The sequence below is a fragment of the Camelus dromedarius genome, chromosome 1 (assembly GCF_036321535.1).
Source record: "Camelus dromedarius isolate mCamDro1 chromosome 1, mCamDro1.pat, whole genome shotgun sequence".
Taxonomy (NCBI): domain Eukaryota; kingdom Metazoa; phylum Chordata; class Mammalia; order Artiodactyla; family Camelidae; genus Camelus; species Camelus dromedarius.
The window spans coordinates 53,364,651-53,378,044 of record NC_087436.1 but is presented as its reverse complement, the minus strand read 5'-3'; the positions used below and the strand labels follow the sequence as shown (position 1 = coordinate 53,378,044).

Sequence of the window (13,394 nt, the reverse complement as noted above, 5' to 3'; positions counted from 1 at the left end):
GTGGAATATTTTTATCCAATTCATTATCCCTTTCCTTGTAACTTCAAGCACTGTCGTTCTCTGTATTAGTCTGTTTTAGCCTTTTGATAATTCTGTTGGCAGTTCCTTCCAACTCTTCCTTCCTTTTTTTTTTTTTGACAAGTATTTATTGAACATCTACTATGTTTCCAGCCACACACAGAACTAAGGGAAATTTCAAACAGAGGAAACCACTGCAAAAACTTCAGGTGTTAATGAGCTTGGCACATTTGAGGAATTGAAAGAATATCCTGGAGCTCTTGTAGAATGAGCAAGGAATGGTAGGAAGTGAGATGGCCAAGAGAGGAACATCTTCGGTTCAAGCACCAGCCTGACAATCTGTAAGCATCCCAAAGGAGCACTCCCCACACCATCCGACTTAGATTGCTTACTTCTAGAATCTTCACCTATGGACTTCTGTTTATAGACTCTTGTGTCTTCTCTTGCTAAAAAATACATTGCACCTTTCTTTCTTTGTTTCTTTCTTTGAATTGTTTTGAGGTTTTTAATGGAGAACTTGAGCAGGAGTAGGGTCTTGTCCTGGCCTTCCTCATTTACTTTAATCCCCTTTGTTGCAAGGGGATAAAAAAAAATTACCCTAATATAACTACTGGATTTTGTTTTATCAGCTATTCATTTTGTTCCAATAGGTTATAAGTATAGTGATTTATACTTATGTTTTCTGCAAAGAGTTTTTATAGTTGTAGCTCTTACATTTAGGTCCTTGATCCATTCTGAGCCAATTTTTTGTACATGGGGTGGAATAAGGATCTGACTTTATCCTTTTGCATGTGAATATCAAGTTGTCTCAGCATTATTAGTTGAAAACAACTTCTTTCCCCAGTGAATGGTCTTGACACCCTTGTGAAAAATCAATTAATCATTAATGTCTGGGTTATAAACAATAAACTGGGGCAATTGTAGGGCTCAGTTCATTTGTTTCTCTGCACTTCAGAATACTGTCTTTCATTGCCTAATGTTTGCTGTCTTACAAACCATTGTCACATATGGATGTAAAAGATATACATATTATGTGTATGTATATATTACATGCGTATATGTTTTATATACATATATTATACATGTATAATTTTTTCAATTTTTTTCAGATGAGAGGGTAAATCTAGTCTCTGTTATTTCATCTTAACCAAAAGTGGAAATCTGAGAATAGTTTAGTTTTTTTTTTCAAATGGTTATTTTTTAATGTGGGAGAAAAAAAGGACATGTGATCTGCTTTCTTTTTTTTGTTGTTGTTGTTTAAATGCAAAGATAAGAAACAAATTATTATAGACAGGAAAAATTTCTCATCCAAAATATACAAATCCGTACAACTTTGCTACAATCAATATACATGAACTGTACAAATTTACATCAGTTCATGATTTACCAATTAAAAGATGACTAACAACGTCCACAAATTAGATGGTGGTTTGTGGAAAATGCTTTTACCCAATTAAGTACAAGGAAAGTTACAAACCAGACCTCCACTTTCTAAAAATAATAAGTTTACTTGATCTTTGAAAACTGCAAGCTAGGAAATGTACAGAGAGCTGGCTGGTGCTAACACCATAGTTGAGACAGCGTCTTTTCAAGGGTCTTTTTAAAAGCCTGTTGCCATGGCGGGTTCTGGTCACTTGTTACTTTCAAGGCCCAAAACACAATACAAGTTCTGACCATTTCCTCAGGTTGTGCTTACTAATTTTTCTATTGTATATTTATACATATTAAAGTACCAGGTAAAAGTCTTGTCATAACATTTCCAGTATTATCATGTTTAAAATGTTGCGCTTCTCTATTGAGTTGCCAAAACAGGTAACAATTTAAGTGTAATAGTGCAGATTTCCTCTGCAAGTTCTACTGCAGAGAAAGGTTCTTTGAAATACAGATTTGAGTTAAAGGGACTGATGTAAAAATTTAGTTATAATGTGTGGGAGAAACTCAAACTATCCTAGGACTTCACTCCCTAGCAAGTAAAGTGATCATTTACTCGGACTAACAGACTATTACATCATTGAAAGGTACTGTCCAAACTATGACACTGCCACTTAAAACATTTTTTTACCACTCTATCTTGTGCCAGATCTTCACAGCTGTGACATGGTTTAAATTCCATAATCCATCCCCAAGAGGAGCCCACCAAAAGCAAAAGTCAAATTTATCCATCCATTATGAGACGATCCGTCCATAGACTGTATCTTAACCTGATACAGTCATTATATTGTAGTTTTTGGACTTGTTCTGCCCAGGAGAAGTTCCTCTTTACAGCTGATTCTGCTGTCTACCATTTGCATGTCGGTGCTGTTTTGGGTGCTAGCTCCTGCTGGTGAGGCCTCGTACAGCACACAGTTGGAGCCATCCTCTACAGTTCTGTAGGACACTTTGTCGGGGTCAACCCAGAGTGTGAGTTCACTTGGGAGAAGCCTGAACAGCTCCTGACTGCTCAGTCCAATGTGCTGTGCTGCCTGTCCAAACAGACGATCCATTTTATGGTTGATGTGAATACAATGGTAACCTGATTCCTTGCACGGCTTTTCTGGGAACCAGCGATGTTTATAATGTTCTGCCAGCAGCTCCTGCAGGCTATGGCTGAAGGTCTGCAGCTGTTGCTCACTCGTGAGCCCCTTGATGTGGAGGAACTTGGAGATGAAGGACATGGCGGCGGCGGTGGCAATCTGCTCTCTTGACAGCTGTTAAAGTGCACAGCACATTATTGTTAAACTGTAAACACAAAGTTGTACAGCAGATCTCTAGAATGTTTGCATCTTTCATAACTGAAATTTTATACACATTGAACAGCAACTCCCTATTTTCCCTTGCCCTAGCCCCTGGCAATCACCATTCCATTTTCTGCTGCTTATGTGTTTGACTACCTTAGATACATCATATAAGGGGAATCATGCAGTCTTTCTGTGACTGACTTATTTCACTTAAAATGTCCTTCAATTTCATCCAAATTATCACATATGACAAGATTTCCTTCTTTTATAAGGCTGCTTAATATTCTGTTGTATGTATATATCAGATTTCTTTATTCAAACATTCTAGTGTAAATGGGAACTCCTGCAGCAAAAAGGAAGGGGCCCATATCAGCAGTCATCAGTCTTCTGAACCTTAAAGGAAAGCCAGCAAACCAGCTGCTTGCTCTCAGGACATTTTGCGATTGTTTTGTTGGCCAGGAACGACAAAAGCTCATAATGTTCCATGCAGTAGAACGGAAATCAGGGAGCAATAAGAATATCCACGTCGCTCTGGTTACATTGATCCTGAAATATTCTGTTTGTTTTTGTAAAGATCATAACATTGAAAGGAAAGCTCAGTGCATTTCAGTAATTAGCTGACAGTCTTGGAAGTTGTACAAAACCTAGAAGCCACTTTTAGACTTCTCGTGGCTCTTGGGATACTTATCAGTCACAATGAGAACACTGAACAATTAGCCGAGTCTTTAGGTGTTGATTTTCAAATAAAAAATTATGCTCCAGTATCAAAACCAGCTAAGATAAGTGAATGCTGTAGACTTATCATAAATTTGCTGTAACAATGGGAAAGAGGGCTGAGATTTTAAACTGATTAATTTTTTCCCCTCACATTTTACATGACATATGATGAAAAAAAGAGAATACTATAGACTAAAATTTCATATCTCATATAGTAGGGGGGAAAGGGCAACAAAGGAGAAATAAATTTTTTACATTGAAAAAACACCCATTGGGAATACTATTCAGCCATAAAGACCAACAACATAATGCCATTTGCAGCAACATGGGTGTTCCTGGAGTGAAGTAAGTGAAGTAAGCTAGAAAGCAAAAGAAAAATACCATATGAGATTGCTCATATGTGGAATCTAAAAAAAAAAAAAAAAAAAAAGAACACAAATACAAAACAGAAACAGACTCATAGAGATAGAATACAAACTTGTGGTTGCCAAGGGGATGGGGGGTAGGAAGGGACAGAATGGGATTTCAAAATTCATAGATACTGACAGGCATATGTAGAACAGATAAACAAGATTATACTGTATAGCACAAGGAAGTATATACAAGATCTTGTGGTAGCTCACAGTGAAAAAAAAAGTGGCAATGAATATATGTATGTTCATGTATAACTGAAAAATTGTGCTCTACACTGGAATTTGATGCAACAATGTAAAATAACTATAACTCAATAAAAAAAAGTTTAAAAAACAAAACAAAACACCTATTGGTCGTTCAGGAGTATGTTGTGATTTTTTCAGCTTTCCTTCATTACTGATGTCTAGTTTCATTCTTTTGTGTTTGGAAAAGATACTTAATATAATTTCATTCTTAAATTTATTAATACTTGTTTTGTGACCTAAAATATGTATATCCTAGAGAATGTTTCATGTGCACTTGAAAGAAATGCTGATTTTGATGGAGTGTTCTGTATATGTCTATTTGGTCTAAGTTGTTGTGCAAGCCCATTACTTCCTTATTCATTTTCTGTCTGGATGGTTCAGAACCTCATATTTTGCTTGATGGTGTCCCATAATTTATGTAAACTTCCTTCACTAATTTGAATTGAATTGATTGTCTCTATCTGGATTCCCTTGTAGCTTGCTAAGCTTCCTTCAAACAATTATTTTAAGTTCTTTGTCAGGCAGTTTGTACATCTCCTTTTCCTTGAGGCTTGTTACAGGAAAATTATTATGTTTCTTTGGTAGTGTCATGTTTCCTTGATTTTTCATGTTCCTTCAAGTCTTGTGTTGCTGTCTTCACATTTGGAGAAGCAGTTACCTTCACCAGTCTTTATCAGCTGGTTTTACTCCGCCTGTTAGTCCAGTTTGGGATTTGGGGGTTTTCTCAGACCTTTCTGTTGATGTACCTGTACAATACTTCTTTTTGCTTCCTGAAAGAGGGGAATTCTTAAACTTTTTATTTGCCTTCTCTCAACCCTGCAAAGCCAGTCCAAGTGTTGAGAGCCCCCAGTTTGTTTCTCTAGAATGGTGCCTGAACTGCTCATGCCTGTGAGCCTTCTCTTCTTCCTGCAGAGTTGGGCCAGTTTTCTGCACTTGCAAACTAGCTATCTGCCAAGGCTTGCTCTTGCTGGCCATGGATAGGGGAAGGGACTGGAGTATTTAGATGAGGCACTTAGAGGGTTAGGGGTGATTGTGGGTCAGCAGCTGGGGGTCCATAGATGAGGCACCCCAGTGACTCATGGGCACAGTTAGTAGAAAGAACCATAAAGCAGTTGGTAGAGTCTTTTTGATGAATTCGGAGCCCTGGCTGCTGTGCTTCCAGCCTCTGTCCCCACTGCCCTCCCACCCCCTCCCAATTCTGCAGACTACCTCAGTAATTTGAGTTAAGTGAGAAACAAGTGGGCCTCTTAGGAAGTGTCTCTCATGGTTGGGGAAGCTGGACGCTCATTCCTGTGCTCTCACTTTCTCCCTTGGGAGAAATTGCCTGTCACAGGGATCTCTCTTGGCACCAAGCTGTGCTGCCTTGGGATGAGCAATGCAGACAGTGAAATGTTCCTTTTACCCTCTTCAGTGTGTCTGCTCTTGGATTCTTTTGCTCCAACAATGAGCTAGAATTCACTGTTGAACCTTCAGACTCCTACAAAGGTACTCTCATCTCTGAGTGGCTGCCATGTCAGTGTTCTGTGGGAGGGTGAAGGTTAAGAACTTCTATTCATTTCACTTATTTATAAGCATATAATGTATATACACAAGCATACATAATTAAATACATTTTTGCTATTATTACTTTGAACAAACTTTTTTTGTTATTTCATTTTAGAAAAAGTAAAAGTTTTTACTTTTCATTCACTTACTCTTTCTCTGATGCTCTTCTTTCTTTATGCAGATCTGAGTCTGACCTATATAATTCTCCTTTTTCCAAAAGATATATTTGGGCTTGTATATCCTTATTAAATTGGTGTTTCTGTGGAGAAAGGAGGACTAAGATTTCCTATTCTGCCATTTTGCTGGCCTCACTCTCTGGGATTAGTTTTTTATTTGTAATCCCAGGACTTATTTTCAGTTTTATGTTGCAGGTAATGCATAATTAGTTTGAATGGGGTTCAAATTTTGTCTTAGTATCTAATAAAATAATATTACTCAGGTAATAACCTGAATTATTATGGAAACTGTGGTAACTGTTTAAAGTATCAGTTTTTAATCTATAAAACTTGATTTTTGTTGTTCAGACAGTTACATAGGAGAGTTTATAGGAAGCACTTCATAAAATTCTTGTAAGTAGTGCTCAAAAAGACCACTTGTTATAATTTAAAAATTAATGTCTACATGAGATTAATTCAATTTGTAGTCACAATTGATATTTGATACCCTTTCTCTGTGCCCAAAACTGATATTCCACAATATTGATGAATTTGGTTGTCTCAAGTATAAAATCAGTGCCCAAACCAGTCATTTCTACCACCACCTGATGGTCGAGCATTTTGAAGTTCTGAGAGTTGAGGCAGTCCCTCAAAGCTTCCATGGGACTTTTCTCCTCATTGATGTTAGTGCTGATCAGCCCAGTGGAAGCACCAGGTGCTCTGCACTTCAAGATGATGGCTGAACACATGCCCCCATGTTCATTGGTCATATGAGTGGGACATGTGACCTGAGCACTCAGGACATGTGTTCAACTTCTATTGCTGGGTGGACCTGTGTCATCAGCAAAACCACCACCACTTTGATTGATTTGGCGTTGTTAGTTCATTATATAGACCATGTCTCTGAAACACTCAGGCATGCCTAACAATAGCTCTGTAGAGTGTGGACAATTCCTCATTTTTATACCTGTACTCTCCTATCGGATAATACATACTGTGAACATTCTTGTACCATAAAAGTGGTAAAAATCTTCCTCTGAAAATAAATCTACTACTTCCATCCAATCCATCCAGCAAGAGGGAGTTTATTTTTCTGCAATGACAGAGAAGAATACAGTAACAAGAGTTAAATAAAACAGCTTAGCTCTGTCTATATACTTGTGACAAAGTAGACAATTTTGATGAGAAGTTGTCAAAGAAAGAAACCAACTCTTCATTTTTAGGAAAAGATACTTATGGGGCCTGTAAGGGGATCATACTCTCTGCACCACCAAAGAGGAAACATGAGAATATTATCAGCTGAGCAAGAAAAGGAAAATAAAAGGTGATTATCAGTTTGAATTGATTCATGAGATTAATAAAATTATTTAAATACTATAAATTCTGTATAGTGGATCCATCTATTAGCTTTTAAGATTATAGTGATGTATGATCACATAGTCATCTCTGCAATTTTAAAGCTAACCTGGGCAAATAGATTTCAATAGAAATAAATTTTCTAATTATTAAAAAAAGTTGATATTTATGTAAGTGATCTTCCTGAAGTTCATGGAAAATTATACCCAAGAGTGACACCAATATCCATGGCATGTTGGCATGAACCACTTATATTTTGTTTGTTGCTGCATCTTTTATATGTATGTAACACATAAAAGGTGCTAAATGCATTTTCTGAATAAATGAATGTATACTGTAGTGATGCTTTCTCTTGGTAATCTAGTTTAGTGCTAGAAACACAGACATGGGAATCAGAAAGTCCTGCTTTTGAAACACATTTCTGCCACTAATTGCTGATCTTGAAATGTATATTTAATTTTCCAGAGCTTCTGTTTGTTCATATGTAGAATGAAGAAAACTTACATCATAAGGCTTTTGTCAGGTTAACCAGAGAGGTCTGTGAAGCACTTAGCAAAGTGTCTGACGCCTCAAAGCATTCAGTATGTGGAAGCTACTATAAATACTGAATGAAGCTCTTCTAGGTGGCACTTGCTCCTAGGGGCTCAGAAACTTATTTATTTGTAGAGAAAAGACCTCTTAATCATGTAGATTAGAGATGGAGAAGCAGGATAACTGGAGTTACTAAGTTCTCTATATTATTCAGAGAATGGTAAAGACAGTTTATAGGTGTGCATATTAAAGTGTTTAGTGTAACTTCTAAACTAGTAGATGAAAGGAAATGGTGTGAGGTTTTAATAAAAAATGCAAAGAAGATAGAAAAACACAACATAGAAAGAAAGCACAAAAATGAAGAAGTAAAATGAAGTATCTCAGTTTATAATTATAGTAAGTGTAAATAAATAGACTTAATCATTAGTAATTAGACATTTCTTGAGTAACTTGATGTGGCAGGCACACACTAGGTCCAGTATGTAGAGTGGTGAGTAAAAGCAATGTGGTGACGATGTAACCTCTCTCCATCTCTTGCCTGTGTGTTGGTTTCACTCTTGGACCAGTTGTTTTTCCTGCTCAAAGATACACAGAAATGTTCTACCAACTTAGTAACCCTGGCAAAAATAGCTCCCCCTTCCTCAGAGGTCCAGCAGAACTCCTTGGATACATTGTCAGGAGCCTGGCTCAGGCCAGAAACCAGACCACCATGGGAAGGGGTGTGTTACTCTAAAGACAGATTGGTGCTTTTGCCAATTTGAATGGCAAAACTGCAAACATCTGCAACACTTGTATTCTGATTAAAACCTGCAAGTATGACAAGTAGTGAAGTAAAATATGACTGATTATTACTAAATTCAAGCAAAAAAAAAAAAAAAAGAGAAAGAAATTATATATTAGGTAGGTGCCATGGACATTTGTAGTGTCTGAACCCTCAGTAATAGGTTTTTTTGCACAGAGTCCACTGCCTGGATCTCTGGACCTCTCTCAGACCCCTATGCTCTTTCTCTCTGATTTGGATATTAGCTGGGTTTAGAAAATTGGTTCAGAATAGTTTCCATTATAATTTTGAAGCCATCTTTAATATTTTATATCAATAATGCAATTGATAAAAGGTATGAGGTCAGTCTGATTTAAACATTTTATTTATTTACTTATTAGTTTGTTGTCATGATGTGCTTTTTTTCTGGAAGATTTTAAAAAAATCTTCTTTCTACTTTGGTATTCTGAAGTGTCATAATGATAACTCACTTGTGGGTATTTTTTCATGAATTGCTTTTGGTACTTGATGAGGGAAGTATTCTATACTTTCAGATCTGGGAAATTTTCTATTTATTTCTTTCATAATTTCCTGACTTTTTGCTTCTTCTCTCTTTGAAATTTCAATTAGTTACATGTTTAAGATTGTGTTGCTCCCCTTAATTTTTTCCTGCTATAATATCTGTTTTTTTTTTTTTTTTGGTCTTTTTCTCTCTTTTGAAAGGTTTTCTTGACTAGCTCTTTAAAGCCTTCCATTATTGTTGTTGTTGTTGTTGTTATTATTATCATTATTATCATTATTATTTTCTTTTACAATTTTAGAAATCGTGTTTTAACATTTCAAGAACTATTTTTTCTCTGCTCCCTTTTCATATCATTCTCTTCTTGCTTCATAGTACTAACTAATATTACCATTTGTGTTTTAACACTTAAATGAAGCAAGTCAAATTAATTTCAAGATACATTTTTTTAATCCATGAGATAAACATAATGCAAAACATACAAGATTAGAATATGCAACCCTGATTACTTGTGTACTTAGGGACTCATCTAATCCGCACAAATGTGTTGACTTTTAATAATACTGGATCTTTTTGTTTACTTTAAATTTACTTAAGTAAATTTAATATAAGTAAAAATACTTATAAGGAAATGATTTTAAAAATACCCCACAAAATTAAGTTTCTAGACAGACACATAAAACACACAGAGTTTGTAAAATGTCTGCAACTTAAGAATGATTAGTTAGAATGGCTAATTTTCCAGTTTAAAATATCGTCAAGTTGTTCTGAGGGCTAACTACCTACATACCTAACTACTTACACACCATGTATCTTTGTAAAGAGAATCAGACTGAATTTAGATCCCCTATCTGTGTAACCTTGGGCAAGTCACTTAATATCTCTGTGTCTCTTACTTTTCTCATTTGAATGGATGGGCTAATAACATCTTCTTCGTTATGTCCTTATTGTGGTTAAATATGAAAGATTATGTTGACGGCTGCATTACTGTTTATTGCTGTGTAAGAAAACAAAGAGAGAACCTCATAAGCTCAGTGGCTTAAAACAACACTCATTTATTAGCTGATAGCTCTGAGATCAGAAGTCTAGGTGGGCACAACTGGGTCTCCCAAAAGCCAGTGTCAATGTGTTGGCTGGGCTGGGCTCTTATCTAGAGGCTCTGGGGAAGAATCCTCTTTCAAGCTTATTCCTTGATGGCTGTCACCCAGGGCTCGCTCTTGGCTCTTAGATACCTCTCTGTAGTCCTTGCACATTGGTACCTCCATTTTCAAGCCAGCATCGTGCAGGGAATCCTTATATTTCAAATCTCTCTGATGTTCATCCAGTCCCAAGGAATAGAGTGGGAAATTTTGTTGGTGGGGTGTGGGATGCATTTTAGAATTCGGCCTGCCACAAGGGTTAGTATTGTGCCGGGAACATTAATAATAACTGCTCTTTCTTCTTACCACTTCTCCATCCTCTCATTCACAGCTTGTCTGCGTGATGGACAGAGCAGCTGTATCAGTCATTTAGTTTCCGTAGGTTGAGATACAGCTTTTTTCCAGCTCAAGGAAATCCAGTGTGGTTCACCTCAGTTTTTCTGTGCCTGTTTTGTGCTAAGCACTCCAAAACCACCAAAAGGAAGCTGATCAAAGTAAATTCTCTTTATGAAGTAATTCTACAAATAATTCAATTTTGATGAAGAGAATATAACTCTGAACTGAGAGTAAAAAGGCCTGACCTCTGGTACAGACTCACTTTGAATAAGTTTTCCTATTGGACTGGGTTCTTAACTTTCCAGACTTCAATTTCCTTGTGTATGAAATGAGGAGACCGCACTGTAGTATATCCTTTAACTTCCAGCTCTAAAAATTCTATGCTTCTATGTGATTTTTTAAATATTTATAAGTTTTTCAATTCTTAGACACACAATCCTGAATATGTTCATATTCATTCTTTGCTATATTCTTACACACACAAACACACACTGACCACCCAATCAAGAATAGTTTCATCAGACATTCTCTGCCACATTACCCTCTTTTATTTTCTTTATAACTACCTTCACAATCTGTTCATTTATTTATTCACTTGTTCATTATGTCACCTCCCCATATACCTGGAAAATAAGACTGGGGACCTTATGTTCCTTATTCATCACAATGTCTAAGTACAAGAACAATGCAGTGCATGTATTTATTAAGTATATGGCAAATAACAAAGAGAACTGAAGATAGCTTTGGCAAATATATTAATTACAGGTATTGGTCTTGTGTTTTAAACCACCATTTTTTTCTATGAAAATTTATATTGTGTTTTAATAATTTGAAGACATGGTAAGAATTACAGTTATTACGTGCTAGGTATTATGCTAAAATTCTTATTTGCTCTCATTTAACTTATCTGGAATGCTTTGCTTTTAAAATAATTTTCAATAGCTAAAATTTGATAGTTTGATCTGTTCAGACTATGTTTGACCTTCTGCCAGTGTATTAGATATAATATTATTTGACTTCTCTAACATGAGTACTCAAAATTATGTTGGTTCAAGCAAGATGGAAGCTTATCTCTTTTTCATGTCTATCCAGTAGGCTGTGTGAAGCTGTATGGCAGCCCCATAACCACCAGGGCCCCAGGCTTCTTGTACCATGCTGCTCTGTCATCATGCAGCTTCTGTCTTGTGGCCAAGATGATCGATCCTCCCCTAGTTGGGTGGAAGGCAGTACAATGGAAAAGGGCTCTGCCCTTTAGGAGCATCATCTGGGACTTCATCCGTCATTTCTGCTAAAATCCCATTCACCAGGATTTGGTCACATTGCCATACTCATCTGTTAGTGAGACTGATAAATGTGATCATTATTCTAAAAATCCAAATTTCAGTGTTTTTATTATTAAAGGTTTTTATTATTAAAATTTTAAACATTAAATTTCAATATTTTTATTATTAAAAGGAGCATATACACAGGGGATAATTAGTGGTCTTTGCCCTAATGAATAAATAGGATTAATGTTTTCTCAACTCTGGGAAGACACTAGGATATGAATAGTCATGTGTTTTTGTAGGGTGACTGTATGATTAGTTTGGGTACATTTTAGAGCTAAGAAACAGTAGATATGTATTTTCCACATTCAACTCAAAATTCAGGAAGAAGTTTTATCAAAATATCTACGTGTATATTCTTAATTACATTATTGGAATACTAGATAGCTCTTGGACCTGATTTCAGACTCCACTTTTGAAAAAGTGGCCTAGTCACTTTCATGAATTCATGAATTCATTATTGCAAATAACTTTTGATCACCCACTGTGAACCAGATTCTGAGATAGTTACTCATATTTAAAAGGTAAACAAGATAGGCAAGTTTCCTATTCATTACAGGCACTACCCCAGGTTTTAACTGGGGACTTAAGCCAATGTTTATATAACATATTGAAAGCTGACTTTAGTTATCTGTGTCATTTAAAGCTATATTCTGTGGGATACATGCTTTCCACTGGTTAATGAAATCAATGAATGGTTGGGTTGTTGAGGTCCCTTCTATTTAAAACAGTTCACAGTTTTTAAAAAAACATACATTTAACTATCCAATTTTCTCTTGCTCTTTCTACAACTATGTCTAAAACTTCTAAAAGTTAGTATAGAATTTAGCACAATCTCATACCCTAAAAATATTATTTAGTTATAATTCAAGGCCATATATATATATATATATATATTTTTTTTTTTACAAACTGCATGTATACTTCTTTCATTTTCCCATCACTTATATACATGCATCAGCTATACATGTTCATACTAAAAAATCCAATAGTACATAAGTAGAATGCAAGGCAAAATCTCCTTTTCTACTCAATTCTCTCATTTTCCTTCACACCTAAATTAGAGGATGGAAAAAATAAATTTTATGTATTAGACAGCCAGTTTATGGCCCAGCCAAAAATATCAGCAATAACAGCACTTCACAGGTTTGTTGCAGACATGGATTATTGACAAGGAGAGAGGAGGCAACTCTGATTGACATCATATGTGCTGTTTTTTTTCCACCTTCATTCAATCTCTGTGGTTTCCAGTGACCAATTATGAGAGATAGGAAGTAAGCTGGCTGAGTCTAGCTTATGATCTTCTGCCCTATGAACTTGGGAAGTGCACTTGGGCAGTCAGGGGTCCCATATTCATATCTGTCTGTATCCATATCGATATCCATATCCATATGTACTTAGCCAGGCCAGATTTTAAAAGCAGAGCTGCTGAAACATCCAGCCTCAGCTCTTCTCATTTTTAAAACTCAAAGCATGAGAAATAATCCCTGACTGCCTATTTCTTCCATTCACTGCTGTTCCATTTCCTTCGCAACCTGAAATGAATTCGATCTACCTTTTCACTCTCTACTGAGTTTTTGGAGCTCTTGTACCACCAGATCATATCCTTTGTAATT

At 36.1% G+C, this 13,394-nt stretch overlaps 1 protein-coding gene and 1 long non-coding RNA gene across 2 annotated transcripts in view; one reads left to right on the top strand and one right to left on the bottom strand.

Annotated features, from left to right (window-relative positions):
* Positions 1–13,394, top strand: part of LOC135321116 (uncharacterized) — a 162,573-nt gene that overhangs the window by 98,916 nt on the left and 50,263 nt on the right. The window lies entirely within an intron of this gene.
* On the bottom strand, positions 2,072–2,672 carry LOC116156473 (protein BTG1-like). Its single transcript, XM_064489701.1, has one exon. The coding sequence runs from the start codon at positions 2,670–2,672 to the stop codon at positions 2,232–2,234; it is 441 nt and encodes a 146-aa protein (XP_064345771.1). The 3' UTR covers positions 2,072–2,231.

What these genes read in the sequence shown, in the direction of transcription:
- LOC116156473 (XM_064489701.1), bottom strand. Translation starts at nt 2,672, where the DNA reads ATGTCCTTCATCTCCAAGTTCCTCCACATCAAGGGGCTCACGAGTGAG.